The sequence below is a fragment of the Mustela erminea genome, chromosome 4 (genome assembly GCF_009829155.1).
Source record: "Mustela erminea isolate mMusErm1 chromosome 4, mMusErm1.Pri, whole genome shotgun sequence".
NCBI lineage: Eukaryota > Metazoa > Chordata > Mammalia > Carnivora > Mustelidae > Mustela > Mustela erminea.
The window spans coordinates 573,350-598,234 of record NC_045617.1 but is presented as its reverse complement, the minus strand read 5'-3'; the positions used below and the strand labels follow the sequence as shown (position 1 = coordinate 598,234).

General features: G+C 54.3%; 1 protein-coding gene and 1 pseudogene across 14 annotated transcripts; both read left to right on the top strand.

Moving 5' to 3' along the window:
* Positions 1-9: 9 nt before the first annotated feature.
* ERMARD (ER membrane associated RNA degradation) lies at positions 10-21,813 on the top strand. 14 transcript variants are annotated; one of them, XR_004284697.1, is made up of 18 exons: positions 10-309; positions 1,328-1,526; positions 2,754-2,893; positions 4,116-4,217; positions 4,500-4,589; positions 6,698-6,795; positions 7,219-7,355; positions 8,059-8,470; positions 9,092-9,194; positions 12,056-12,085; positions 13,403-13,471; positions 14,050-14,223; positions 16,525-16,608; positions 18,272-18,336; positions 18,893-19,018; positions 19,378-19,588; positions 19,964-20,151; positions 20,428-20,518. XR_004284697.1 is itself a non-coding variant. In XM_032338416.1 (18 exons), the coding sequence occupies exons 1-18, from the start codon at positions 199-201 to the stop codon at positions 21,806-21,808; spliced, it is 2,457 nt and encodes an 818-aa protein (XP_032194307.1). In that variant the 5' UTR covers positions 13-198; the 3' UTR covers positions 21,809-21,813. The 14 variants fall into 14 exon arrangements, 10 of the variants coding, with proteins under 10 accessions (XP_032194312.1, XP_032194309.1, XP_032194307.1 ...); XR_004284696.1 differs by having other exon boundaries at positions 19,378-19,596; XR_004284695.1 differs by having other exon boundaries at positions 19,378-19,596; positions 19,961-20,151.
* A 108-nt stretch (positions 21,814-21,921) lies between these two features.
* Positions 21,922-24,587, top strand: LOC116587933 (annotated as a pseudogene).
* The last annotated feature ends 298 nt before the right edge of the window (positions 24,588-24,885 follow it).

Genomic DNA, 24,885 nt, shown 5'->3' with positions numbered 1-24,885 from the left:
GTTCCGGCGCGGGGCAGGTGCGGGTCGCTCCCGGCTGGCCCCGCGGGCTCTGCGCCTCCGGCGAGTCTGCGCCGGCGCGGCCGGGCGCCCGACCCTGCCCCGGGGGACGCGCCCCGTGGGAGGCGACGGGATGTCGTTTCTCCGGGAGCTGAAGGCTGCGGGGACCCGGCGAAGCGCGTTCCCCGCCGCCCGGGTGGGATGAGCGTCGCTCCGCAGCGGCCGCTGCCTGCGTCCCGGGGCCGCGCCGCGTCGGGGTCCGTCCCGCGTGACACCCGCCTTGGTGCGGGTCGCGGGGCGGCTCTTGCGGGGGTGAGTGTCCGGCCCGGGTCGCTCCGGAACCGGCGCGCGGGGCCCCTCGGGCTGCGGAGCCGCGCGGGTCGGGGACGGCGCGCCGGGTCCGTGGGGGAAGGCGGGGCTCCGTGAGGGCACCGGGGAGCCGCCGCGAGCGGCCGACCGCGGCGCCAGACACGCCCCAAGGGACAGAGGCGGGCGGGGGCGGGTCCTGCGGTGTCCGTGGTCCCTGGACGGCCACAGCGCCGGAGGGTTCGCGCGTGTCGCCGGGGCTGCGGGACGGTGGTCGGCGGCCGGGGCTGCGGGACGGTGGTCGGCGGCCGGGGCTGCGGACACCGGCAGGTGCGGCTTCTGGGGACGGGGATGCCGAGGCGGGCGGGGAACTCGAGGGGACCGGCTTCCAGACCGGGAGCTGCCGGGGCTTCCAGACCGGGAGCTGCCGGGGCTTCGTCCCTCCGGTTGCGACGCGGACGTGACCCACCAGGTGCAGACCCCGTGTGGACTTTAGTCCCGGAGCGGGACTCCGTTGCGGGCTATAAGATGCCGTCCGTGTCACGCGGGGATAATTAGGGTTTGGGTGTCACCGTAAAAGCGCGGTTTGCTGCTGCTCGTACCACACCAGGAGCCGGAGGCTCTAACTTACCTTTTTCCTCATTGTGCTTCATTTTCTGCTTTTCCGTTCCCCATTTTAAAATATTGCTCATTCTGATACCTTGGGGACAGTGTAGGAACGCTGGAAGGAGCAGAGCACTATCTGTGAGGTCGGCTTCTGTAAACTCGTACCTTCACAGATAGTATTAAAATTTCACATCTTCAGTATTTATTTGAAAAATTTATGTAAACTGTCTTTAATTAACATGTAATCATAGCGTTTTAATCACACAGCTCCCGAGAGCCGGAAGTGTGTTAGCAGTAGCTATGCCGGAGTCCGTCCGTGCTTCAGATAGAATGGGATTGTCTTGTTCCTCGAATATACAATCGGTATTACTCTGTTTTTACTTCTTTCTACGAGTGTCTTCTACGTTTCCTATTTCAGATGCTGATAGAGGATCCTATGGCCACTTGTCTCTCTCCCCCAGTGTACGATATGATCTGTAACCTGGGGTTTGAAGTCAGAGAAACTTGGGATATCGATCGCATTGTGACGCAGAGGGGACACGTGTGCTGGCCGACCATCACAGCCCGTGTGGCGTATACACGGTCAGGTGTGTGTGCTCTCGGCTCCCCAAGCACAGGTCAGTGCGGGTCCGTTTAATACGTCTTGACTCTAAAACTCTCCTTTCTGTCCATTGTTTCTCTTAGTTAGAACTTGTTATAATACAGACGTAGCTCAGAACAGGAGAGGGTCAGGTGGCACGGGAGGCAGTGAGCCCAGAGGAGTGCAGGAGAGAGGTGGGAGTGCCGAGACAAGGATGCCCTGTGTGAGGTGGCGGCCGCGGGCGCGGGCGGCACAGTCTCACTCCAGGCCAACAGTCAGATGGAGGAGAGAAGGCAGTAGGCGTGCGAGGAATTCTGCATGGGAAGGGACCAGCAGGGTGTTACACGCTGTCTCAAATGTTCCAGGCTTTATTGTTCATTCTTTAGAGCAGGGAAGTGGGTTGGCAAATTTAATAATAGGAAAATTTCAAGTGCACATTCCCGGGCCCAGCAATTTCATCCCAGGAATTTGTAAGACAGGCCCACCTGCAGGTATAAAAGAGTCTGCTCTCGGTGCTGACTATAAGCAAAAATTGGAAAAACAAAAAAGAAACCAATAAAACCCAGACACTGGAAACAGCCACACGTACAGTGTTACTCTGACGGAGGCACACAAGAGAGCGTTACGCGGGGCACGAGGATTGAGAAGCCTGCCTCTCTGAGCCATGTGGCTTAGTGAGAAAATGGGGGGGCTTGGAATTGTTTTTGCTTGTGTGTGTATAAATATTTCTAAATGTACCCCAGAAATTAATAACTGTCGTTGCTGTTGGAAGGAGAACTGGGTGGCCAGAAGGGAGACCTTCACCTGCTTATACTTTTTGGGTGTGAACCGTGTGAATGTTGTTTCAAATTTACCAAAAAATTAAGACAAAAAATTCGTATGTTCTAAAATAATGTCATTGGAAACCTCATGGTCTAATAACGTCAAGTAAAATAATCAGGTTCAAAGATCATACAGTATAAACCTGGTTTGTATAAACTTACATACGAGGAAAGTAAAGAAAATATTTTCTCTTGATTAACCTTTTTGTATTTTCCAAACCCTACTAATAGTGTAGTTTTGTTTTATTATCAGATGAGTGCTATGTAACTTATTCCCGCAGTATCGGGGTAGCTTTATTATAGGCTCAACTAGAAACCGGTTGTCGATTTCATGGAAACTTCTGATTGATGTACGTGTTCCCTGATGCTTTAGGCACTTTCGTCACCTAAGACAGAGCTGTGGTGGGGCTGTGGCACTAACGCTGGTTTTCTTACCCCGGCAGCCCAGAGTCTGGATTACCGGGGCAGCGTGCGGCTGCTGGGCCCTGTGTGTGAGGCCGTCCACTCACATTTGTTATCTCTGACCAAGGGACAGTTTGAGATTCGATACGCGCCGTGGCTGCAGTGGACAGCTTTTCCAGAGGTTTGGCTTGTGAACAACCTTTAGAAGTACAAGACTTTGCAGAGTTTGCCCAGAGGCCCTGGTTATCTGCTCATCTTTCCTCTCCTCCATCCGCTAAGCCCACCACCCGTGAAAAGGCTGGAGGGTTTTGAGGGAAACTTGGACTATTACGCAGTAGCCCTCGTCCAAGCTAAGAAACATGCTCGGAACAAAGGAAGGTTTGGGATGCGTCATCCGTATGGGCGGTGGGGAGTAGCTGGGTATGCGGGTGTTGGTCCTGGGACACACGAGCATGGACCGCTCCAGGAAAAGAGCAGAGACCTCACGGACAGACAGTAAGGCATTCTTTAGACAGTGGACAGGGAAGCCAGCTGGTTTGTGGAGGGCATAGAAGGGAGGAGGTGAGTGTGGGCCCAAGCCCAGACCTTGTTCGGGTCCAGGCATTGCACTTGGAGCACGTAGGAGCACAGCAGCACGGCGACTCTGCGTGGTCTTCCTCTCCAGTACTGTGGGTTTCCTGAGGCAGCTGGAGCGGTCGTTGCTTCTCCCCCTTGTAACGGGTCTTACCCAGCAGGCTGAGCTGCCTCTGTTTATTGGCTTAGACCTAATCAAAATGGGAAATAAGATTTAGATCAAAACAGCTGACTTTCCAATTTGTAGTCATGCCAGATTTACTGCTTTCGGTGAACATTTAAATGAAGGAGAAAAAAAGTTCAGAAGTCCTTAGCTATTAAGCAGTTTTTGATTCTTTTAAGTATTGTTACAGTTGAGTCTTGAACAATGCAGGGCTAGGGTGCCCAGCCCTCGTGCAGTGGCAGATCTGCACGTAACTTAGAGGACTCCCTCGGAACCGAACTGCTCGTAGCCTCCCTGACCACAGGCCTTACTGATGATGCAGGTGGGTGGTCCACACGCATTCTGTATGTTCTGTGCGTCATTACGGGGCTTGTACAGTGAGGTCAGCTCGAGAGAAGCGACTAAGAAAATCACGAGGAAGAGAAAAATACACTTACAGTACCGCACTGTGTTTGTGGGAAAAAATTGACACGTAAGCTGACCTGTGGCGTCCACAGCTGTGTTCAGGGGTCAGCTGTGGATGTGTGTAGAAAATGTTTACCTGTACCAAAAAGGTCATGAAAACGTACCAGTCGAAACCTTTAGACGTTTGAATTTCGTAGATGGTATTGCTTGAGAAATGTTTCCTGCCGATCACAGATTCTGACATGCGTCTTACTCTACACAGTTATTTCCTGAAATATTTGCTGCTTTGGAAAGCCTCCAGGGTCCCGCCATCTCTCTCGGCTTAATGAAACTGATGGCGTGTCTCGAACGGGCTTTGGGAGATGTAAGTGTGAGAACTTTCTTCCACTCAAGTATGCGAACAAACATAAAGCTTTTACTGCTGTCCTCAGATTTCTTGATTTTAATTACTGTTTTCCTGTGAAATGTAATCATTTGGCACAGGTGTTTAGTATTTTTCTTTTTGAATGATTATGAAATCAAAACATCGGTGTCTTTGGTGCTTTTCTCGCTCATTTGTACAAACAGTGGCTTCATGCATGCGTTTCTCTGTGCGTTGTGGGGCCCCTCACTGCGCAGCTCGGACGCGCTCCTGTCTGCCCCGCAGGTGCTCGTCCTGCTCGGGAAGGACTGCCCCTTCCTTCTGCGAGACCTGCTTGCATCTGAGGAGCTTGCTGAGGTCTTCGGGCGGCCTGTGGTGAGTTGTTTGCCTGAACCTGACGGAGTAGACGCAGCACAGAGCCACTCGTGGTAGTTTGACTTGTGTTTCTCAGAAACTGATGCCTGCGGGAACGCGTCCGTGTTTCTCAGAAACTGATGCCTGCGGGAACGCGTCCTGGAGAGCTGTGACTCGAGAGCATTCTCCCTTCCCATGGGCCCTTTCAGAATCGCCACTTTCCCGCCACAAGACACGTGTCTCTTTTCCTGAGTCTTAGTGTGGTCTGCTAGCTTGTGATGGGATGGCCGCAGGGGTCAGCCGCGGGAGCAATTTGGGCTCTGTTGCTTTCATTAATTATATGTTAATTATTATCATAATAACATTTCAGGATAAAATTTTAATCATTTAGGGAGTGATACTAAAGTTTTAATCTAAAGTACCCATTTTTTTTAACCTGCAGGAATTTTGCGACTGTTCATACTTACAGTGAAAAAATACTAGATGTCAATTTAAAAACGTGCAGAGCTGTATACTTTGTCAGAATCTTCCTCGGGCCACATGGCCGAGGCTGTTTGATGACTAAGCTTTGGGTCCCGGTGCAGGAGAACGCCAGCCCAGCCCATCCTTTGAGCCAGAGTGACGCTTGAAACGCTGCTGTAACGTGTTCCCAGTTAGACTCTTTTTTGGATAAGAAATTTGTGTTCAGTAAAGCCCTCCCACTTTACAGTGGTTCCTAGTCAGCTTAGAGAGCACGGTGTTTCGGGGAGAATACCGAGTGAGGATCAAGTACAAGATTCCTGTAGTACACTGACCTCTGGCACATGGCCAGATGTTCTGACCTGCTGTTCGTTGCCTGCCTGGATGCCGTTAGCCTCTCCCCGACCTGTAGCCACTCGCAGTCCCAGATCCGTCCACTCATTCGCTGCCTTGTGCGTTTCTCATTGTGCAGGTGGTAAATGAAATTAAAATAAATATAGCTAAAAAAGTACTTAAAAATAACTTTTAAAAAAAGATTTTATTTATTCATTTGACAGACAGAGAGAGCACAGTAGGCAGAGAGGCAGGCAGAGAGAGAGAGAAGCAGGGAGCCCGATGCGGGGCTCGATCCCAGGACCCTGGGATCATGACCTGAGCTGAAGGCAGAGGCTTTAACCCACTGAGCCGCCCAGGCGCCCTTAGCTAAGAGGGTATTATTATGATTACTAGTAGTAGGCGTTACTAGTCAAGTATTAAAAGTTGATGTAGCGGGAAGAGTTTCTGGAGTTGCTTGGAGGGAGGGGCTGGTTGCCAAGGGTTCTGTTGCTGACTTGGAACGCCTCTTTGTAGCTTCCGCTCTGGCTTGGCCCCTTGAGAGAAACTCAGCATTTCTGCATCTGTGTCCTCCGCTCACTCAGGCGTCCGTCGGGCGTCTGCAGACAGCTTTCCTCCTTCCCCGCATCTTCTCGGGCCTCCCTCTTCCTTACCGTGTGACGTGGTTTTGAGCTCTCTTAGTCTCTGCGTATCCTCCATCTTCCCCGAATCTGTTCCGAAGTGTGGTGCTGCAGACCGAGAGTGAGCCCGGGCAAGTGCGTGAGCCTTGCCGTCCAGTAGCCAGGATCCCCATCATTGGCGTCTTTGTAACTGAAGGGACAGGAGCAGGTGACTGCTGAGCCTCCAGCCAATGGCCACGTAGGGGAGGCCTGGGCTGGGAGCATCCGTGGGCCAGCCGCTCCTCAGGGCCTGCCGTCTGTGGATTCTCTGTTCCGTTCTTTGTGATCTATTTTACCTCGTAGTAGGCACACGTGAGGTGCAGGATGAGAGCAGCCTAGCCTGGGACGGACCTTGTTCCCCTCCATGGCTCGTGGCCCCCAAGACCTCGCTTTTAGCTCTCCATGCCTGCATTCCTCGTCTGCACAGCGGGAGGAGTGGTAGTGCCCTCCTCGTAGGTTATTCTGAGGAGGAAGGAGTAGTAAATACACAAAATGGGTTTGGCGTGTTAAGCGCCCAGTGAACGTTGGAATGCTGTTCCTGTTACCACTGCTGCCATACGCCAGCCGGAGCGTTGGGTCTGCGGAGAAGACCGAAGCAGCCGTTCTCCGCTGCTCCGTCGGCTTGTTCCGTAGCTCGGGACTTTGAACTCTCCGGTAACCTCTTCTTAACCTGCTCAGATGGACGTGCTGAAGGTCTTCGTCGGATCCCCGTCTGGACTCAACTTGCGGAACGTCCTGTGGCATGGGTTTGCCTCCCCTCATGAGATCCCACCAAAGTACGTTGCTACAAAAATAATTTTCTCTCTTCTTTGAGATACTTGAGTTTGTTTTATCTTGAATCTTACATCAGGGAAAGGTGTGTTTTGGGAAAGATGAGAGTTTTGACGCAGAAACTTGGTGAGAATAGACTGAGGCCAGTGGACACCTGGCATGTGACAGGGTCGGGACCCCACTGAATCGCAGCCCAGAGGCAGCTGTAGGCCGAGCCTTGTGGAGGTGACTAGAGCCACCGCCTGCTGGGGAGCGGGAGACCCCGAGAACTGTGCTCGTGAGCCTCCCAGCCCTCGCATAGCTGAATTCCCACAGCCGGGGGAGGTTCCTGCCATGGAATGGTGGTGTACTTTCTTAGTTTTAAAGCCAATCTCTTTGTGTGCAGGACTGTCTGTTTTTCTAACGGATCCTGTGGTGTTCTGCTCTAGGTACTGTTCAATGATGGTGCTCTTGACGGCGGGGCTGGGCCAGCTGCTGAAGACGTACTTGGAGCAAACGAAACTTGTGCTGGCACACCGACCTTCCGTAGCTCTCGCAAACCTGGAGGAGGCGGCTCTTTTCCCTGGCAAGTGCTGCACCTCACAGTTTCCCTTGAAGAAAGAGGGGTAAAGTCAGGAAGCAGCGCGGGGACTTGAACCTTTTAGATAGACTCTGTGCTCTCCAGAGGCTGGAGATTGTGAAGTTTTGAAGCTGCTTAAACTTCGTTACGTAAAACCTCACCTCTTCCCACCGCGGCCCTGGGTTGTGCTGGGGAGTCTGTGCGTCGTGGCTGCATGAATCCGTTAGTCGTGTTAGATGTGGTCCGTCCTGCAGGTGTGCGGACGTCCAGACGGCTTAGGACCGTTTGGTAATGTACATTCCCTTCTCCTTTGAGCTCTCCTACTTTTATGTGCGCAATCATGATGCCACAAAGGCCAGCAGCCTAGGTGGTCTCCACTGTCCTCTTTGTTACTTGCCGTGACAGAGCCGTTTACCACATTAGTGGAGGCGGGGGACACAACCTCTCCGAGCCTCTTTCCCAGTGGGCAGCGGAGCTGTAGGAGCTGTGTGTCTGGTGTAAGTCATGGTAGGAACAGCCCAGCTCGCTTGAGTCCCAGCAGGCTATGCCCGTTTGTGCCTCGGACCCTTGGGTAGTCTGGTGACTGCCAGTAACGTATTCTTTTTAAGACTTTACTTTTTAGAGCAGTTTTCTGTTTGGAACGAAATGGATCAGGAGGTGCCGAGGTTTCCGTATACCCCCCCAACGTCCTACCAGCGTCCTACCGCAGGGCCCAGTTGTGTGGGAGGAACGCGCACGGACGCGCCATCGTCAGGCAGAGCCCGCAGTTCACCTCAGGGTTGGGTCTTGTTCCTCTGTCTTCTGGAGACGTGTCTTTCCTTGGCCAGCGTGGCCAGCTGGTCCGCCCTGACGTCCTCCTCACAGCTGTGGCCGGAGTCACTAAAGAGGCGGTGGTGCACGTCCCTCTGCCCCCCCGGGGAGCCAGGCTTACCTAAGACTCTGGGCACCCCGCCCTGCGCCTGCTCACGTCATGCTTCAGTGGGTGAGGGTGATGGTTACTTCACAGACCTTACTCCCGCGGTACTTGGCCTGTTAGAAGACGTGATGAGGAACTCGGCTTTCATACGGAAGGTCATGATGCCGTACTGGGAAGCTGCGTTACTCGGCTTCCGGTCACACAGGTAAGTGACGAGGCGCGTCCCTCTCCGGGAGGGCCGAGCTTAAATACCTTCACAGCGTTGACTAAGGCCCTGCACGTCCGCCTTTTGGTGCAGTCGATACTGATAATTATCATGGTTTGGAATCAACTTTTCGAGGTCAGTCGAGTTGCTACTGTGAGAGAACCGTGCGTCCCGTTACAGATTCCTGCACTGAGGAGGAGGAAGGTTCTGCTCTGTCTCCTGGGGAGCAAAGTAGATGCCTGTGGACGTCGTGAGGTCCACAGCCTTTGCCTCCCTTCGGGTTCCGCTGTCTGGACGTTGATTTGTACCTTGGAAACCCCCCCAAATGCTGGACTTCGAGTGTTTCTTATAAGCAGTGGGAAGAACAGGGCAGATCTCTGATGACATCTTATTCTAGAGATTCTTGGCATGTTTCCTTTCACGTCAGAACAGTGGAAAATAGATTTAAACTCACGGTTTAGGGAGATGGTGATTCCGCGCTCTTGTGTTGGCAAACACTGTTGGCCCCCCTTGCCCCGATCCCACATTGGTAATGTCTGGATCAGAGGACCGCTACTTGGGGTTGGTGCCGGTGTTTACTCTGGAAGCTTGCGGTTTGCCCATCTTCCTTCAATTTCACAGGTTTGCGGACTGTGCCATGTTGCTACTGACGCAGCTGGAGGCGGGACTTAGGAGCGTTTTTGCCACCGTTAACCAGTGTCCGAGAAGACTTCTGACCGCTGAGGTACACATGCCGTAGGGGTTGATGGTGGGTGTCACTGTACTGAGTTTCCTCTGCTGCATTAAAAGTTTTTAATACCTTAGTTTGTTTACTCTTTAATGAATTTTTTAGCCAAGAATTTTCTTTGGAAGACTTACGTGTCGTTTTTTATGGTTTCCTGTTATGGTTTTATATGACATAAGTATTTGTGATTGTTTCTGATGGTCCTATATTTCCAAGTATCTCAAACTCGTCATAGAAACCATGTGTTTCCTGTCCGTAGCCGTTACTGTCACGTAGCCTGGGAGCCCCAGGAGGTGGCCCTGTTGAAGGACACCCCTTGCTCTGGGCCAGAACTGCCAGGGAGTCTAGGCGGAGCCTCTGGGCAGCCGTGTGCCCGGTTTCCTACAGGCTCCCGATGGGCAGAGCTGGGGGGCGTGTGGTCGGGGTGAGCAGCAGTGGCCACCCTCCCTGGAACTCTTGTTACTCGGGCTTGGTTAGCTTCCTCTTTCCGCCCCTGTCCAGCGGCGTCCCTCAGAATTCCGTTCTCGGCCCTGTGCTCCCCGGATCTGCCGCTGGGAGATCGCACTCCCTCCCACGTCTTAGCCACCTCACGTCCTTGGGGACAAGGACTGGAAAATAGTTTGAACCTAATGAAATGAAGGCCCGCCGCACGCAGAGCCGTGGAGGCGCCAGAGTGGCGGCGGGACAGCCGATCGGAGCGTGGGAGGCCGCTGCCGCCCGGGCCGTCGTCGCCTCTGACTCCGCTCATCCAGCTCCCAAGTTAGGTCCCCGCTTGCTGGACGCTCTCAGACATCGTCAGGAGTTTTCCCCAGGTCTCAAACTACTTTACTTCTAAAAATCTCACTTTTCCTCCCACAAATTTGTTCTCCAGAGTTCCTAATTACCCTCGTCCACTCGGGCGCCGGGCCCCAGCCACCTGCACCCCCGGGTGCTGCGTCCCCGTCATCCACTTGGTGTCCAGCCCCGCCTGCCCGCTCTCTGCGCCGGGCATCCCCCAGCTCCTCTGCCAGCGACGAGTATCCCTACGTCTCTTAGGGCCTCCTTGCTTAAAACCGCAGCAGCTCCCCAACGCCTGCGGCGAGCTCCGCGCATGTTGGGGGCAGGCGCATGCCGGGGACCCCGCGTGGTTCCACCTTCCTCCAGTCTGTCTCCTTCCGGATTCCTCTGGCATCACTGAGGCCCCTCGCTGGTTCCCAAAGGTCTGTCCGCAGGCTTTGCCCGCTGTGCACACTTGACCACTGGAGGCCACGTGAATGACCTCCCAGAGCCTCAACTCCAGTGCGGCCGCTTCTCTGCCCCGCATCCTGCTTTTCTCTCCGGGCAGTTCTGCTCTGCCTTCGTGCATGTTCGTGCGGGTTTCTGTGCAGGCCCCGTGAGCGTGCGGCTCTCACGTTTGTGTCACCCGATGCCCTCGCCCGGTGCCTTTCGTGTCGGCCCCGGGCAGAGACAGGCAGTGCTGTGCAGCGTCTGTCTCTCCGCGGAGAGAGGAGAGCCCCTGGCAGCCCCAGCTCTCCCTTGCATCTGCTTGGGATGACTTCACAGTGGCATAAACAGAGTTGGTTACTTGCGTGTTTGTGGGCCACACAAGTAAGTGGCGTGACGTTTTACCGCAGAGTATCTTAGACTGTAGGCCAGGCTCTTGTTCAGAACGAACGTGGCACCCGTTCCTTTATCAATTCTTTTATAAGGCAACACGCATGTGCAGATGCTCTGTGAACCAGGCTGTGAAGTGCTGTGCCCGTGGGTGCTTCCAGCCTGAGCGCTTCCAGCGGGAGCTTTCCGAGGTCAGTGCAAGGTCGGAGGAGGAGTAAGACTGTGTGACTTTAGGGGCGCCTGGGTGGCTCAGTGGGTTAAAGCCTCTGCCTTCGGCTCAGATCGTGATCCCAGGGTGCTGGGATCGAGCCCCGCGTCGGGCTCTCTGCTTAGCGGGAAGCCTGCTTCACCCTCTCTCTCTGCCTGCTTGTGATTTCTGTCAAATAAATAAATAAATCTTTAAAAATAATAATAAATAAATGAGACTGTGTGACTTTAAGAAGCTTATGTACAAGGGGTGAGAGATAGGGCTTTTCCACCAATTCCTTAAAATAAGGTAGAGGTTAATGCACGCGGTTTATGGAGGTCTGTGAAAAGCTCAGTATTTAGTAGGCATTCGGCTGTTCAGAGCTCGGGAAGCCTCCAGGGTCAGCCGTAGAGGTTTGGGGGCTAAAGATACAGACCTCATAGTATCTTACGTCATAGCAGATGTTGATGGGAATTTAACGTTAAATTGAAATCATGTTAGTAAACATTAATAAACAAGACATTGTTTTGAGAGCTGGCGTCCACAGAATGCTGGCTTCGTCACAGTGTGTATAAGATCTTGCTGAATTCCCCAGCAGCCTGTCGAGACGGGCACTGCTCATGTCCCGTTTGCAGAGAAACCCTTGGGGGGTGGTTCCCCAGGTCTCACCTCAGGGGAGCACGGAAGCCAGGAATGGATGTTGCGGCAGCCGGCTCCGAGCCTGTGTCTGTAGAGGGGACCGGTTACACGACGAAGTGTGCAAGACAGGCCCTTTGTGGGAGAGCATGTCCAGCTGTGCTCACTTGCACGCACTTGAGTGTGTGTGAGTCCTGCTGTGTGATGGGAAGAGCCTGAGCTGACGCGTGCGGGAGGGGAGTCTGAACGGGGCCCCACTGCCACGTTCCCCGTGGTTTCCCGTCTGATGACGTGCTGCGGTGCCAGGGACGTTCTTCCCAAAGTGCTGTCAGGCAAGACTTATTTTCAAAAAAGGTTTCATATTTGTGTCCCTTTACTAGAATTGTGTTTTCTCTTTGGCGTAACTCTACTTACATTTTGTTTTGTTTTCTTTCCATTTCTGAAGTCCACGGCTCTTTACACCACCTTTGATGAAGTAAGTAACTTACGGAGTTTCTAGAAATAAAACATTGTTTTTTACTACACAGGAAATATTGATAGTCATATATGCAAAAAAATCCATTTTACTATGGAATTAAGTGTAGTTTTCAGGCTAATTTTGAGATCCAGTATGATTAACCTAGTTTCTGAAGGTATGGGCAGAGCGACATTGGAAAATGCCTGGAGATACTAATGCTGTGATTATTTGAAGGCTACATTGGAAATAAGATTAATGCTTGTTTTGCCCATGAAATGGACAGGAACTGCGGTTGTAAGTGTAAGCTGATGCACTTAATCTGTGAATTGGGTGTGTGATTCTGAAGCTGGAAATCACGAATAGTAAAAACTGCCATTGAAAATGTCTTTTTTCACTGAAGAGTAGAGAGGCTAGTCTGTGTGTGTAATCCTGGATAGTAATTCTGCAGCCCGCAGAGCTAGCCTCCCCCAGGAGACAAAGGAGCCTCTCTACGGAGAGGGTTAGGTGTTTCGGTTCCTCTGCCGTTAAGATAACTCTTAGATCCCTTAGGAATGGGGGGCGGCGGGATTAAGCAATGTACGTGTTCACCTGTAGATTTCATCCCATTAGGTAAATAATTTGCTATAATTTAACACATGATGTGTTTGATACTGTGAGGATTGAACGAAATAGTGTAGTTACATCTGTACAGAATTAGGGTCTGTAGGGTTGGATTGGGTGGTTGGGTTCCAAAGTGGTGTGTTAGGAAGTGACATGTAAAGTAATTCTGATGTGTGCTTCTACACACACACACACTCACATGTGAGAACACACAAGCAGAAACACATAAGTACACACGAACACATACATATACACACGAACACACATGCACACCTACACACGTGTGTGTACGTGTGCATCTGTGTTAACACATACATGTATAATACAGAAACACATGCACAGATACAGACAAATCCACAGAAGTAGGTGCGGGTACACACAACATGTGCACACACACATACTGATACATACCCCAGCCCCATACACGTAGATAGAGCTCTCAGTAGATGTCTGTGCAGATAACTCATCCATTCACGTGTCTACCCGTCATCACACACACGTGTAAGTGAACACAAACACTCTATACACACACGAGATACGTGTGTTCACGTGCATTCCTGCGGTCATCATATCGGTTAAGAGAACAGGTAGCTGCTGTGACTCTAAGACAACCCTTATCTCCTTTGCTTCGGGCTTCGGCGGCGTGTTGTAAGCAGGGGCTGCATCTTCTGACCCTGAAGATTCTGTAGGTATACGGGTGTGCGTTGATTAATGTATTTATTTTTGGTGTTTCAGATATTGGCAAAACACTTGAACGACGGTAAAATCAATCAGCTTCCTCTTTTCCTTGGAGAGCCTGCGATGGTAAAATACTAGGCCTTTTCCCATCTGATACTCTTCAGCTTACGGATGTGATTAGCGCGTCTCCAGGATGAAGCCCACCGTGGCCTGGGCTGTGCTCACGGAGAGCGCTTCTGAACCACCCCACACTGTCTCCACGCCGCGTGAGACGTCCAAGAGAGGGCTCCAGTTGGGGACAAGCAGGGGCTGTGTTCAGGCAGGAGTTTGGGGGCGGTTCCCACCCTGAGCATCGGCCACAAGTAGAGTACACAGTTTGGTGGGGGGAGTCCTGCCCCCAGCAGTGGCCACAGGCAGAGACATAGTTCCCGGGGGTTCCCTCCCCGAGTAGCGGCCGCAGGTAGAGATGCAGTTCCCCGGGGGGAGGGGGGATCCCGCCCTGAGCTGTGGCCGCAGGTAGAGAGACAGTTCCCGGGGAGCCCAACACACTATGTCACCTTTATGACTGTGATTACCTGTGTGAAGCTCAGTTTCCGCGGCTCTGTAAGTGACACTGCTGTCCCTAGAGATGTCCGGCATGGCCCATTCTTTCTTCCCTCAGTTAGCAAACTAACAAAATATTTTCTCTGTTTGCATTCTGAAAGGAGTTTCTTTGGGATTTCTTGAACCATCAGGAGGGCCCTCGTATAAGAGACCGTTTAAGCCATGGGGAAATCAACTTACCTGAATTTCCAAAAGAAGTGGCAAATCAGTTGCTTGCATTTTCTGGGGTCCTTTTACTCAGATTTGTTGGTGAAGATCTGTCGGCAGCCTTCAAGGTAGCGTACGGGGGAGAGAACCATTAGATGAGCTGTTACCCAGCCGGGACAGGATAGAGTGTATTTCCAGATGTAATTAACCCTTAATCAACTTTTCTTTAAATTTGAGCCGCAGCATGCCTCCTTCGGAAGCGCAGTGGCGACTTGATTTGATGACACGCGAGCTTTTGCCGCGGCGCTAAACCGTGTGATCAAACCGAAGAGGTGGTGTGTGAGAAAGGGTTAACTCACTATGTCAGGAAATTTTACAAATAATGGTTAAATTGGTCGGATGGAATATTTGCATTGATCAGTAAACTGATTCTTTTATTATCTTGCAACAAATAATTTGGGGTAGTTGTTCATATTTTAATCTTGTTTTCAAATGACGCACGTCACATTTACTGTAAAGATTGTTGAGCGGTTCAGACAAAACAGAAGACGTGATAGGAAAAGTGACAGCGCTCAGGAGAGCCTCCCAGCAGGGCGAGCCCTGTTCACGGACGGGCGCACGGTGCGGCCAGAGAAAGTGGTTAGTGGCCGAGCGCTCCGCGGTGTCTGCCGGCTGCTGGCCGTTGTTAGCGGTGCACCCTCGCGACGTGAGCTGGTCCCCGTGGCCGGGCTGGGTTCTGACGGGTGGGGTGCTGCCGATGACAGTGTCTCGAGGCGGCATCCTTGTTCACTGGGCACGTGTGAGGGAATTTGCACAAGTGCAGTTCTGAAGCAAAACTCGCTTTTACTGTTCATTGGAAGCGTGTGATTCTTTTGTGAACGATTAATGTCTTTTGCTCCATTTTATGCGTTTCTGTGGTTTGTTAGCGGCACTTGCCACTCCCATGTGCGTGTTGCTTCTTACTTGTCCTGAAGTTCTGAGGTCTTTTCATTTTGGTTTAGGCATTTGGAATCATTCTTAAAAGACCCTCCGTTTCCAAAATTGTGGACCTAAATGTGCATTTCCCCGGTACCTTTCAAAGGTTTCTTCCATTTACATCTTTTGGTCCAACCGGAATTTATTTCATCTGGGAATGAGAGAATCTGGGTTACTTGTTTTTATCTCTTTGTTGGTCTGTTGTTGTTGTTGTTGTTTTGACAAAAGCCTTGCGGGTTGGCCCGAGAGCGTTTGGCAGACGGACGTCTCCGTGGCGCGTGCGGTGGGCTCGGTCTCCTGGTGCGTCGGTCCTCACCTTTGTGAGAGTGCGGCGTCTGGTGCGGCGTCTGGTGCGGCGTCCGGAGGTTACTGCCCCATCCCTCTTTTTCAGAATTTCCCTGCACCCTCCCCAGGAGCACTGTAGGCAGACTTGCCTAGTTACGGTGCCCACAAAGTCCGAGACTAGCCAAGCCACAAACAGGAGTGGGCTCTTGATGGGTTCATTTTGGGGAACTGATGGTTTTTACGATAGCGAGCATCGTTCCCAAACGTGGTGTCTCGTGTCCTCAGAATCCTCCTCTCTTCGCTCGTCCGCAGCGTGGGTCTCCCTCCGGCGTAGACTCTCCCCAGCACTCCGGTGCGGTGTGCCGGGCCAGGCTGCCCTCCCTTCGATGGCCCTTTGTGTGCTTGTCAGCGGAGCAGCCAGCGGGTCCCGGAGGTGCTCCGCGCTCCTCCCCTCCCCCCGCCCCTGGTCTCGCATCTCTGCCAGGCCACGGGGCCTCTTGTGAGGATTGTGAGTGGTGGCCGCCTCGTGTGGAGCTCGGCCCGCCTGCCTCGCTTGGGTCTTTGAGCGAACGGAAGCTTTGCGCCTGGATGCTCAGTGACTGGCTTCGTGCTGCGGAGCATTCTGGGGCGTGACTGCCTCTGCAGGAAAGTGACCGGTCAAGGACTGTGTTCAGGGAGAGTCAGCTGTCGGCTCACTGACTTTTCTGTTCCTGGTAGCTCTTAATTCAGCCTGCCTGGCTTTTCCGGCTGCACTGTCACACAAGCTGCGTGACATTTACTCATTTCTGACGTTTGCGTGTTTAACAGTATGACTCTCTTTTAGTTGTACTGATTTGTAATTTTTAAATTCCCATTCTCTTTTTTTGGGAGACATCCGTGTATTTTTAGTTGGATGTTTGGAGTCTGTCTTCTTCTTACGTGTTTCCAGTGTTACTGATTGCGGACAAAGAGGAGATGTGACCTTTGTTTATCGTTGTGAATCGGCTTCCTTTGAAAAACTTCATTTGTGACCACGTGACCCCCGAGTCAGCTCCGCTCCAGTGGAGAGTCCTGCCCTGTCAGAGCTGAAGGAGCCTGGGCGGGGGCCTTCGTGTGACTCGCAGCCCGCGGGAGGAAACCGGGGGCCTGGCCACAGTCGCAGTAACCCTTGTCTGTTTTTTCTGAACCAGGAGGAAGCGGCGATCGGATCCCTGGCTGCTCTCGCAGATGGTTACAGCGCTCACTTCCACCCAGTTTCTCAGCTGAAAAAACAGGTGAGCCACACGCGGGCCATCGGGACGGCTGTGCACGGCGCCTGCGGCAGAGATGCCCACGGGGCCAGGCACCCTGCCCAGCCAGACCTCAGGGTCGCGACCAGAGGCTGCCGCTCAGGAGTGTGGCCTTGGCCCCGCAGCTCTGTCCCTCCGAGCCTCAGGGCCCACATCCGGCAGAGGCAGTAACAGCAGTCTCGTGTCTGGTGATGGAGGACTTGAGTCCTGGCAGCCGGCGCGGCAGGTTCTCGCCTTAGCTGGGGACTGCTACCCCATGTACCAGTGGCGAAGCACGGCAGTGTTCCTTTCACCACGTGCGACCAGAGCATGTGCCCTTGTAAATTAGATGGTGCAAACCACGGACTTTTGAGCATTTCAGCCAGGAGGTTCCAGTATGGAAACGAGCTTGGTGCTTTATTTTCCTCGTAGTGGGATGTGAATGTGCGAGGGGCAAGGATGGGCTCGTCTCCAAGAGCAGCGCAGCCGTGGTAGCTGCCGACGCAGACGTCCATCCGTGGGCCTGCCCCTAGACCAAGCTGTGGAACCCAGCGGAAGGGTTTAGGGAGTGATCTGTAGCGGCAGCCGGAGGAATTGCCCGAGACGCTGGAGTCTCATCGGCGATGTCGTAAGAGAAGAGCGTCAGCTAGCAGGGGCTGTCAGCAGTGACGTGCCGAGAGTTCTAGAGGAGTTTTACTCTGCTGGTGCTACGTGAGGGATGAATTCGCCGCGGGCACCGGTGTCCTGTGGGTTCTGGTTTAGCAGCGAGGCATCAGGCTAGGGGAAGACACCAGAGACCCGCAGCGTCCCGACCTGCAGCATCCGGAGGGAGGACGGGACGGGACGTACAAGAAGGGAGGACGTCCCACAAGAGCCAGAAGCTTCAGGAAGGCAGGCTTTGCCCGCAGACCTCCGCGGCCAGCTCTGAAGCCTCACGAGCCCCCCTGCTCCTTGACGGCCATTTCCACGGCCCTGGTTGAGGCCCCTTCCATGCCCCATAGGGCGTGTTCCCGACCGTCAGCCTCCCCTGCAGCCTCCCCTCCATGCCATGGTGTCTGCACTTTTCGTTAGCAGCACTGCGTCCCAGTCTTTCCGAGGTCCTTTTGCTGCTGCTGCTGCTGCTGCTGCTGCTGCAGGTACCCACAGGCGTAGGTGTCCGCGTTCAGGTCGCTCATACCTTCACGAGTCCAGAATTTGGCGCGGGCTGCTCTGGTTTGGTGTTGCGTCCGAGATGACGAGACGTTGGTGCCGGGCTTCCCGGAGAACCAGGGAGAGGGGTTGCCCTTTCTGACCTGACCTCCGGAGTCACACATCCTCACTTCCACTGTGTTGTCTGGGTGAAGGCCACTCACCAAAGCACGTCCCATTTTGGGAGGGCTCGCAGGCCCCCGCTCTCAGCAACGGGGGCGTCGAGAGTTGGCCGATACGGTTTATAACTCCTCTGCATGTTAACTACCTCCCAATCTCCCGTTAGCTTCACTGCTCTGCGCTTATCTGATTATACTGAGTAGTTGAGACCCACCTCCTCAGTTGAAAATGTAAGATCTGTAACAATTTTACCAATATAGATCTCCTAGAAAGGAATTGCTATGTTCATAATAGTTTACAAGTGTATTTTTCAGGCGGTTACTGTAAAATCTTTAAAAGCACTAGGACATTTTCCTCTTAGGTGCTGAGCTGTGAGGAGAGCATCCGAGTTTGGCCTCTCCCGCCTTTGCCTGAAGTGGCCGCCAGGTGAGTTCTGTCCTGGGGTCATGCAGACCTCACAGTCCCCAGTGGACACCAGCCTCGGCCTGGGGTCTCGGCCGTGCTCTGGGAAGACCAAGTACAGGGGCCTTGCTAGGCCTCACGGGCGGGGCAGGGGGCGCAGAAGGGGCAGTGTCCCTACTGAGGGCCCCGCTGGGTGGTGGGCCATTTGGGGAGACCAGACACATAGGAACAGGGGTCGGGCATTGTGGGGAGGAGGATGGGGTCCACTCAGAATACTCAGTGGGTGATCAGACACAGTATCTGAAGGTCGGGAGAGAAGTCGGATGGAGATTTTGGAATCAGGATATAGCAGGTCCGTGTGGTAGCAGTAACACTTGGATAGCTTGTTGCTTATCTTTCGTCAACAACATGTTGCTTTTAGGGTATTGAATTGTTTACATTTACCATTGTCTCTGACAGTGGCTTTTTCATTTTATTTTTGGGAAAACTAGTTGCAGATTCAGTGAACCGTTAAGTAGTGCGCCCGGGCACTGATTGGCGTCCTCATCATCGTCCTGTCTCTGTCTCATCTGTTTTTCAGATCAGTGGCTACTTCCGAAACTCATGCCTGTGAGGCTTTCATCACCGAAATCCTGCCAGAGCTGCTCCGCCATCTGCCCGAGTGCTCCGGCCTTGTCAGCGGCTGTGATGGTCTCCCTACTGGGAGGTGAGTCTCCGCAGATCACCCAGAGCAGTCAGAGTGCTGACTGGCCGCACTGGGGTCCACGCTCCGCTGTGTGCGGTGTCGTGATGTTTGTGAGCTGGCGGCAACGTTTGACCCTGCTGTGGTTGCGCCGCCGCAGACCGGGGAACCCAGCCTCCATGCTCAGGAGGTCAGAGCCCGATGATGCTCTCCTACACGCTCTGGCCCCTGCAGCGAAGCGCACGTGCGTGTGCGTGTGTGTGTGTGTGTGTGTGACGTCCGCAGGCCTGAGCATCGTGTGGAGCTGGCTGCTGCTCCCCAGAAGCTCACCGTCGGGGGGCTCGGGAGCTGAACCCCCGCTGAGAACACACTCTAATCCCCAGGTGGCCTGAGGCAATCCAGGAACTCTGTGGCACCCGCATCCGGACTCTGTTCTGTCCCAGAACCGTCCTGGAAGTGGTCACTGTGCTCCGAAGCATCAGTGCCTGCTGCGCCTGTGTGTCCCGCCAGGTCGCTGCCTCGGCGGAGCTGAGGCACCAGCAGTGGGTGGAAAGGAGGCTGCGCTCACGGCAGAGGCAGACCTACTTGCACATGGTCAGCAGGTGTGTGGCTTGCTGCGCTGGTTGGAGACACCCGCTGGGCTGGGCTTCTGTCGGGACGCGGCTCTGACTCGTATTTGTGGAGGACGCTGCAGCAGATGGTGTTCTAAACCCTGTCGTGATTGTGGTGGAAGAGGGTGTGGGTGCTGCTGGCCCGAGTGAGCCCCGGGGTCTGACGTGCCAACAGCAGGTTACCTTGGGTGTGACTGTTTGGTCTCCTTACCTGGTGTGTATGTTAGGGTGTTCTCCATCCCTAAGAAGTTACCATTTTGGACAAATTCCTAGAGCTCTGGGTTAAGTGGCATCTCTGTCTATGAAGCTTTTAACGCGTTTTGCTTGGCTGCTTCTGAAAGGCGCACTCTACCAGCAGGTTCGACGCCGCCGCCGGTTATGTTACGTCCTTCCCAAAGTGGTGTATTTCAAAACAAAATCTCCACGGGTTTCATGAGCGAGATAGTATCTTACTTTGATTGAAATGTCTTTGTGTCCTGGAGACACTGAACACGTTTCCACGTTTGAACCATTTGTGTGTTTCTTCCTGTGAGAGCCCTGGACCAAGTACGAGACTGTAGGGGAGATGCAGGCAGAGACCCAGACCCAGGGGGAGCGCTGGATGCGGGGCCGGCGGCCTCCTGCCCCTGAGCAGCAGCTGCTGGGAAGCTGGGCGACAGCTGGTGGGCGCTCCTAGGGGTGGGGGGCCCCTCGGGGAAACCAGCCAGCAGCCGCCTTCTCTTGAGAAGTCTAAATTTAAGTTCCCTTGAGAAATAGTTTACACTGGTGAAAGTGCAAAATACTTAGGTTTGTCAGATTCTAACTTTCTTCCTCTTTTTTTAGTGTTAAGCTTCTGTCCCCTGTGCTTCACTTGATTTTATTGCTGATTGCCCTGGAGCTGGTCAACATTCACATGGTTTGTGGAAAAAATCCCTGTGAATATCAACAGTATCTAAAGTAAGTGTGTTGCACGTAGAAGAAATGAAACCGTTTTAGTAAATATAAGGGATTTTCACTTACGTTGGTTGTTTGGTTTTTTTAAACCCATGTCATGGTTGGCTCTTGACTGCTTTTCTCTGTGGATTTGGTGCAACTTTGTGAGCCTTTAAAACGAGCGCCGGTGTAGGCTCATTGCAGAGCAGCACATGGGACGCTTGCGGAGGCTCCGAGTTCCTCACTCTCAGTCACACCACTGCCCGGGCCGGCTCTGCTGCTGCCGTGCAGCTTGTCCTCGTGTCTAAAGCGAGTGTGAAAGGACTGGTGTGTTCCCCAAGAGACGTGGACCCAGCTGGGAACCAGGCGTCCGCCCTGCAGAGTGTTACGGATCGGCGGCCCCGGATGACCCCCGCCCCCACCTTGGCCCTGTTGAGAGTGCGTGGGGGGCGTGGTCTGAGGTGGACCGTCCGGGCACGCACGGTGGGAGCAGCGCCCTGGCCACCGGCACCGCGTGCCCAAAGCTCCGCACGGTGACCGCCCGAGGTGACGCAGACCTTGCCAGATACCAAGTCCCCTGCAGCGGAGGACCGCTCTCTGAGGGTGGGTCTGCGGACTTCCTTCAACATCGAGCTTGAGAACATTCAGAAGTCGAGGTCGGGGAGCGCCGCAGCCTACGCGACGGACGGGGAGAACATGGAAAGTAGGGGCCGCGGCGCTCGCCTGCCGGAGAGATGCCCGGGAGCCGCCGGACACACCCTCAGGAACGCTGCGTCCGTGAGGCGGGCCGCCGGCATTGGGAGGGCAGGTGTGCGAGTCCTGGGGCCGGAGCACGGCACCCCGTGGGGGCGCGGGGCCTGCACACTCCCCGTGTGTGCGTCGCGTGCGCGTCGGGTCCGGCTGCGCCTCCAGGGCTGCTGCGAGTCAGCATCTCTTCCTCTGGCTTCTGGCCTCACGTCCGTTTCACGTGTGCGTCTTTGTCTTGAATTTGCAGGCCAAAGTTAAGTAGAGTACTTCGTTTTAATTCCAGAAAGAAATGAAAAGAGTGCATTTAAACCATTGTTGCATTTTATAATAAAATAAATTAACTTTTTTCCATTAAAACAGGTTCTTGAAGTCCATCTTGCAATACACGGAGAAGCTGGTGGCTTACACCAGCCAGGAGAGGAACAAGTGGAGCGAAACTATCAGTCTTACACGTGCAGCTCTACTGAAGATTTGGAATTTTACTGAGAAGAAACAAATGTTAATGCACTTAGCCAAGAAATCTGCAAGTAAAGGAGTCTTATGAAAACACTTAGAAGTCGAGGTGCTTTTGGCTGCGTCTGAAAACCGAGCCCAAATTGGGCTTTACCAGCGTGGAGATTGAAAAGCCGCAGTGGGGTGAGTGGCAGGCTCTGTTTGACCAGGGATCAAGTTTCATTTTTCTGCAGCTTTCTGAATGGCTGTTCCTGCCTTTGTGTGAAACCTAGGCTCTACCATTTTGGTCCCCACACCACAACGCAGTGTCCAGGAGGAGCTTTTTACCCACATGTCACCCAGAAAATTCTTGAAAACGGTCCGTGTGGCCAGGACCCTGTCCCCTGTGCTCACCGGCTGGGCTGGGTCGGCTCCACTCCTGAGACCCCCACTGGGGCCCAGAGGAGGAGTGTGGCCAGTCCAGCCTCATCGTTGGAGCTGAGAGAGTGAGGTGGACTGATCCAGATCCTAGGGGACGGAGCTGGGGAGGGAGGTGGGGTGGGTGGACATGGTACCAGGCGGCAGGTTTGCCCATCCCTGTGTGGCCGCGAGCGCCGGAGCCCTGGCACGTGTCTGGGTAGGGCGCGGGGAGAGCTGGCGTGAGGGGAGTGGGTGCAGTTAGCCCCGTCCTGCTTGGAGAGCTGAAGGCTGTGGTTCTCAAGGGCTCTGGACACTGTTGTCTGGAGCATCTGTCTCTGCTGACAGAAGCAAAGCCAGTCGCTCTCGGACCCACTGTGAGGCTGTCCCTGACCTCAGGTCTGCATGTGCACTCGGCCGCACACCGTGAATCGTGGCCTCTTCTCCAAGGTCCAGACCTCCTAGGCAGGTTCGAGCCCAAGGAACAGTGTCTACCTTTTGTGTCTCTGGATTCTCTGGTGTCGGAGAGCAGTGCTGAAGAGACCTCACAGGCAAGGGGTGGTGCTGGGGGACAGCAGACATTCTGGAGCATTCCATCCATCCCTTTGCCAATTCAGCACCACTACCCCCTTTTAAACTAAACTCCAGGTAAGGACAGAGAGAACCGAGCTTTTGCCCTGCCTTCTGCTGCAGGTGTAGACCCCAGATCTACAAGCTTCTGCTCTTGGGGCATGTTCTTTTGCAAGGGTCACACTGTTCTTAGACAGACTCTAGTTTAAATGAACATTTATGGGATTAGCCTAAGCTCTGAACTCTCCTGCTGTCGGAGCTGCAATGGGAAGTGACGGTGCGGAGGCGTCGCCCAGCGTGTGAGGAGAGGCCGGAGCTCCCGTGCGTCTCGCTTCTGCATCTGGAGGGCAGGTGTTGCTGGTAAAAATCCCGTTGCTACACTCCTCTCGTGTTCCTCTGCCCTCGGCTGCTCGCTTCTGGTGGTGGTGGTCCTCACCTGCTCGGTTGGCGCAGACGCCCTTCCTGAGAGGTGCCCTCCAAGAAGCCTTCCTGGTGTGGGCAACTCGTTTGCCGTTGGCTCTGATGGTGGGAAGTGGGAATTCTGAGAGGTTTCCCAGAGGATCTTCTGAATTCCAGACACACTGCTGCCTGCCCCCGTCCGGCAGCTGCTTGTCCCCCAGGGAGTGGGGAGCAGTGCCCCAAGCTGTCAGAGTCCGCCGGCTTTGCCTTTTGGTTCATTGGCACGAGGCGTCCCCTGCAGCCCAATGGCCTCTCGGCCTGCAGGCCACTGGGACACCTGTGTCCGTCTGTGGAGCAGATCTTCCTCAGGAGCAGATACGCCCAGATACACCAGCAGGGCCCCAGATTCTGAGACGCACCAGTGGCTGGCGTCGTGGGAGGGACCGTCCCCGCGTCGCATGCTTCCTCCAGCTGTGTGTTGTGGGGAAGGCCATGGTGTGAAGCATCGCCGGCAATTCAGGACACAGGGCTCCGCCGCAGGCCGGCATCTCCATTGGAGCCCTGCCATGCTGTCAGGCCGCTGCTCGGGGTGCAGAGCCTGTGCTGAGGTGGGGTGCCCACGGACTCGTGCTGGGCTTCCGTGGGAGAGGGACCTCTCGGAAGCAGCGCTCTCAGAACCACGGCCGTGAGTCAGGCTTTGTGGGGGCCACTGCCAGGCAGGGAAAGGTCACGGACATCCACAGGTGGGTCCCGGTGTCCCTGAATGCCAGGGGAGAGCTCCCACGCCGGAGGGGACCTCTGCGTGTTGCTCCGTTTAGGAGCTCTAGCTGCTTCCGGCCCTTGGCCTTTGTCCACAGTGAGATCCCACCTGCCGCTGAATCCGCCCCTGTTCCCTACGACATCCTGTCCGTCACCGCCTGCTTTCCTGCAGGCCCATCCCCAGGGCCATTGTGTGCACCAGGTCACGCGGATGCTGACGCGCAGCGCTTGACCTGTGGTCCCTCCCGCGCTGCCTCTGGACCAGCCCTACCAGCCTTCACCTTCCGGCGCGACCAGCGTTGTTCTTCAGAGACCAAACAGACCTTTTTTCCAGGCGGGGCTCCTGGCTGGCTTTGGTGGTTAAGTGTCGATGCCCGGTTTCGGCTCAGGGCATGATCTCAGGATGGGGAGATCGAGCCCCGCGTCGGGCTCTGTGCTCCATGTGGCGCCTGCTTGAGATTCTCTCTCCCTCGTCTCTAAAATAACATCGTGAAGAGCGAACCGTCTTTTTCACTGGCGCAGGCCAGAGGAAACGCCAGCGGACCGTGGGCATCGCTGCCGTAGCAGCACACCTGCTGTGCCTTCAGGACACGCTCGAGCCCAGGCTCGTGTGCACATCACTTCGGAGTAAGGACCGCATGCTCGCGCGACTGCCCAGCCCAAGGCCACGAGGGGTCAGATGGCATGTGACAGGCTCCAGTCACGGACCAGGTGTCCCTGGTGATACGCAGCGTCTGAGTCTGTCCCAGCCCGTTGGAGGCCCTGTGTCAGTACTGCGGCCCGACGGCCAGGGCACTGTCTCTTTCTGGACCTCATGCAGAGCCGGCATATTGTGGGCCCATTGGTGCTTGTATGCACGGCATGCCCACATCTGGTACGTGTTGCTTCCAGAAGCCGGGAGTCTCACTGGTGTCTTTCCTCGTGGCTGTGGTTGTGAACAGTCCCCGATCGCTGGATCCCTGACCCTTCAAGACCTCTCCTCTCCCTGCCCCCACCCCCGGCATCCGTGTATTTTGTCCAGGCGTCCAGGGCATGCTTCCTGTC

Bases quoted from the DNA above. Each gene is read 5' to 3' on its own strand.
- ERMARD (XM_032338416.1), top strand. From the start codon at position 199: ATGAGCGTCGCTCCGCAGCGGCCGCTGCCTGCGTCCCGGGGCCGCGCC. The intron at 6,796-7,218 runs GTACGTTGCTAC...GTTCTGCTCTAG, and splicing joins CCTCATGAGATCCCACCAAA to GTACTGTTCAATGATGGTGC. The intron at 7,356-8,058 runs GCAAGTGCTGCA...GTCCTACCGCAG, and splicing joins GGAGGCGGCTCTTTTCCCTG to GGCCCAGTTGTGTGGGAGGA.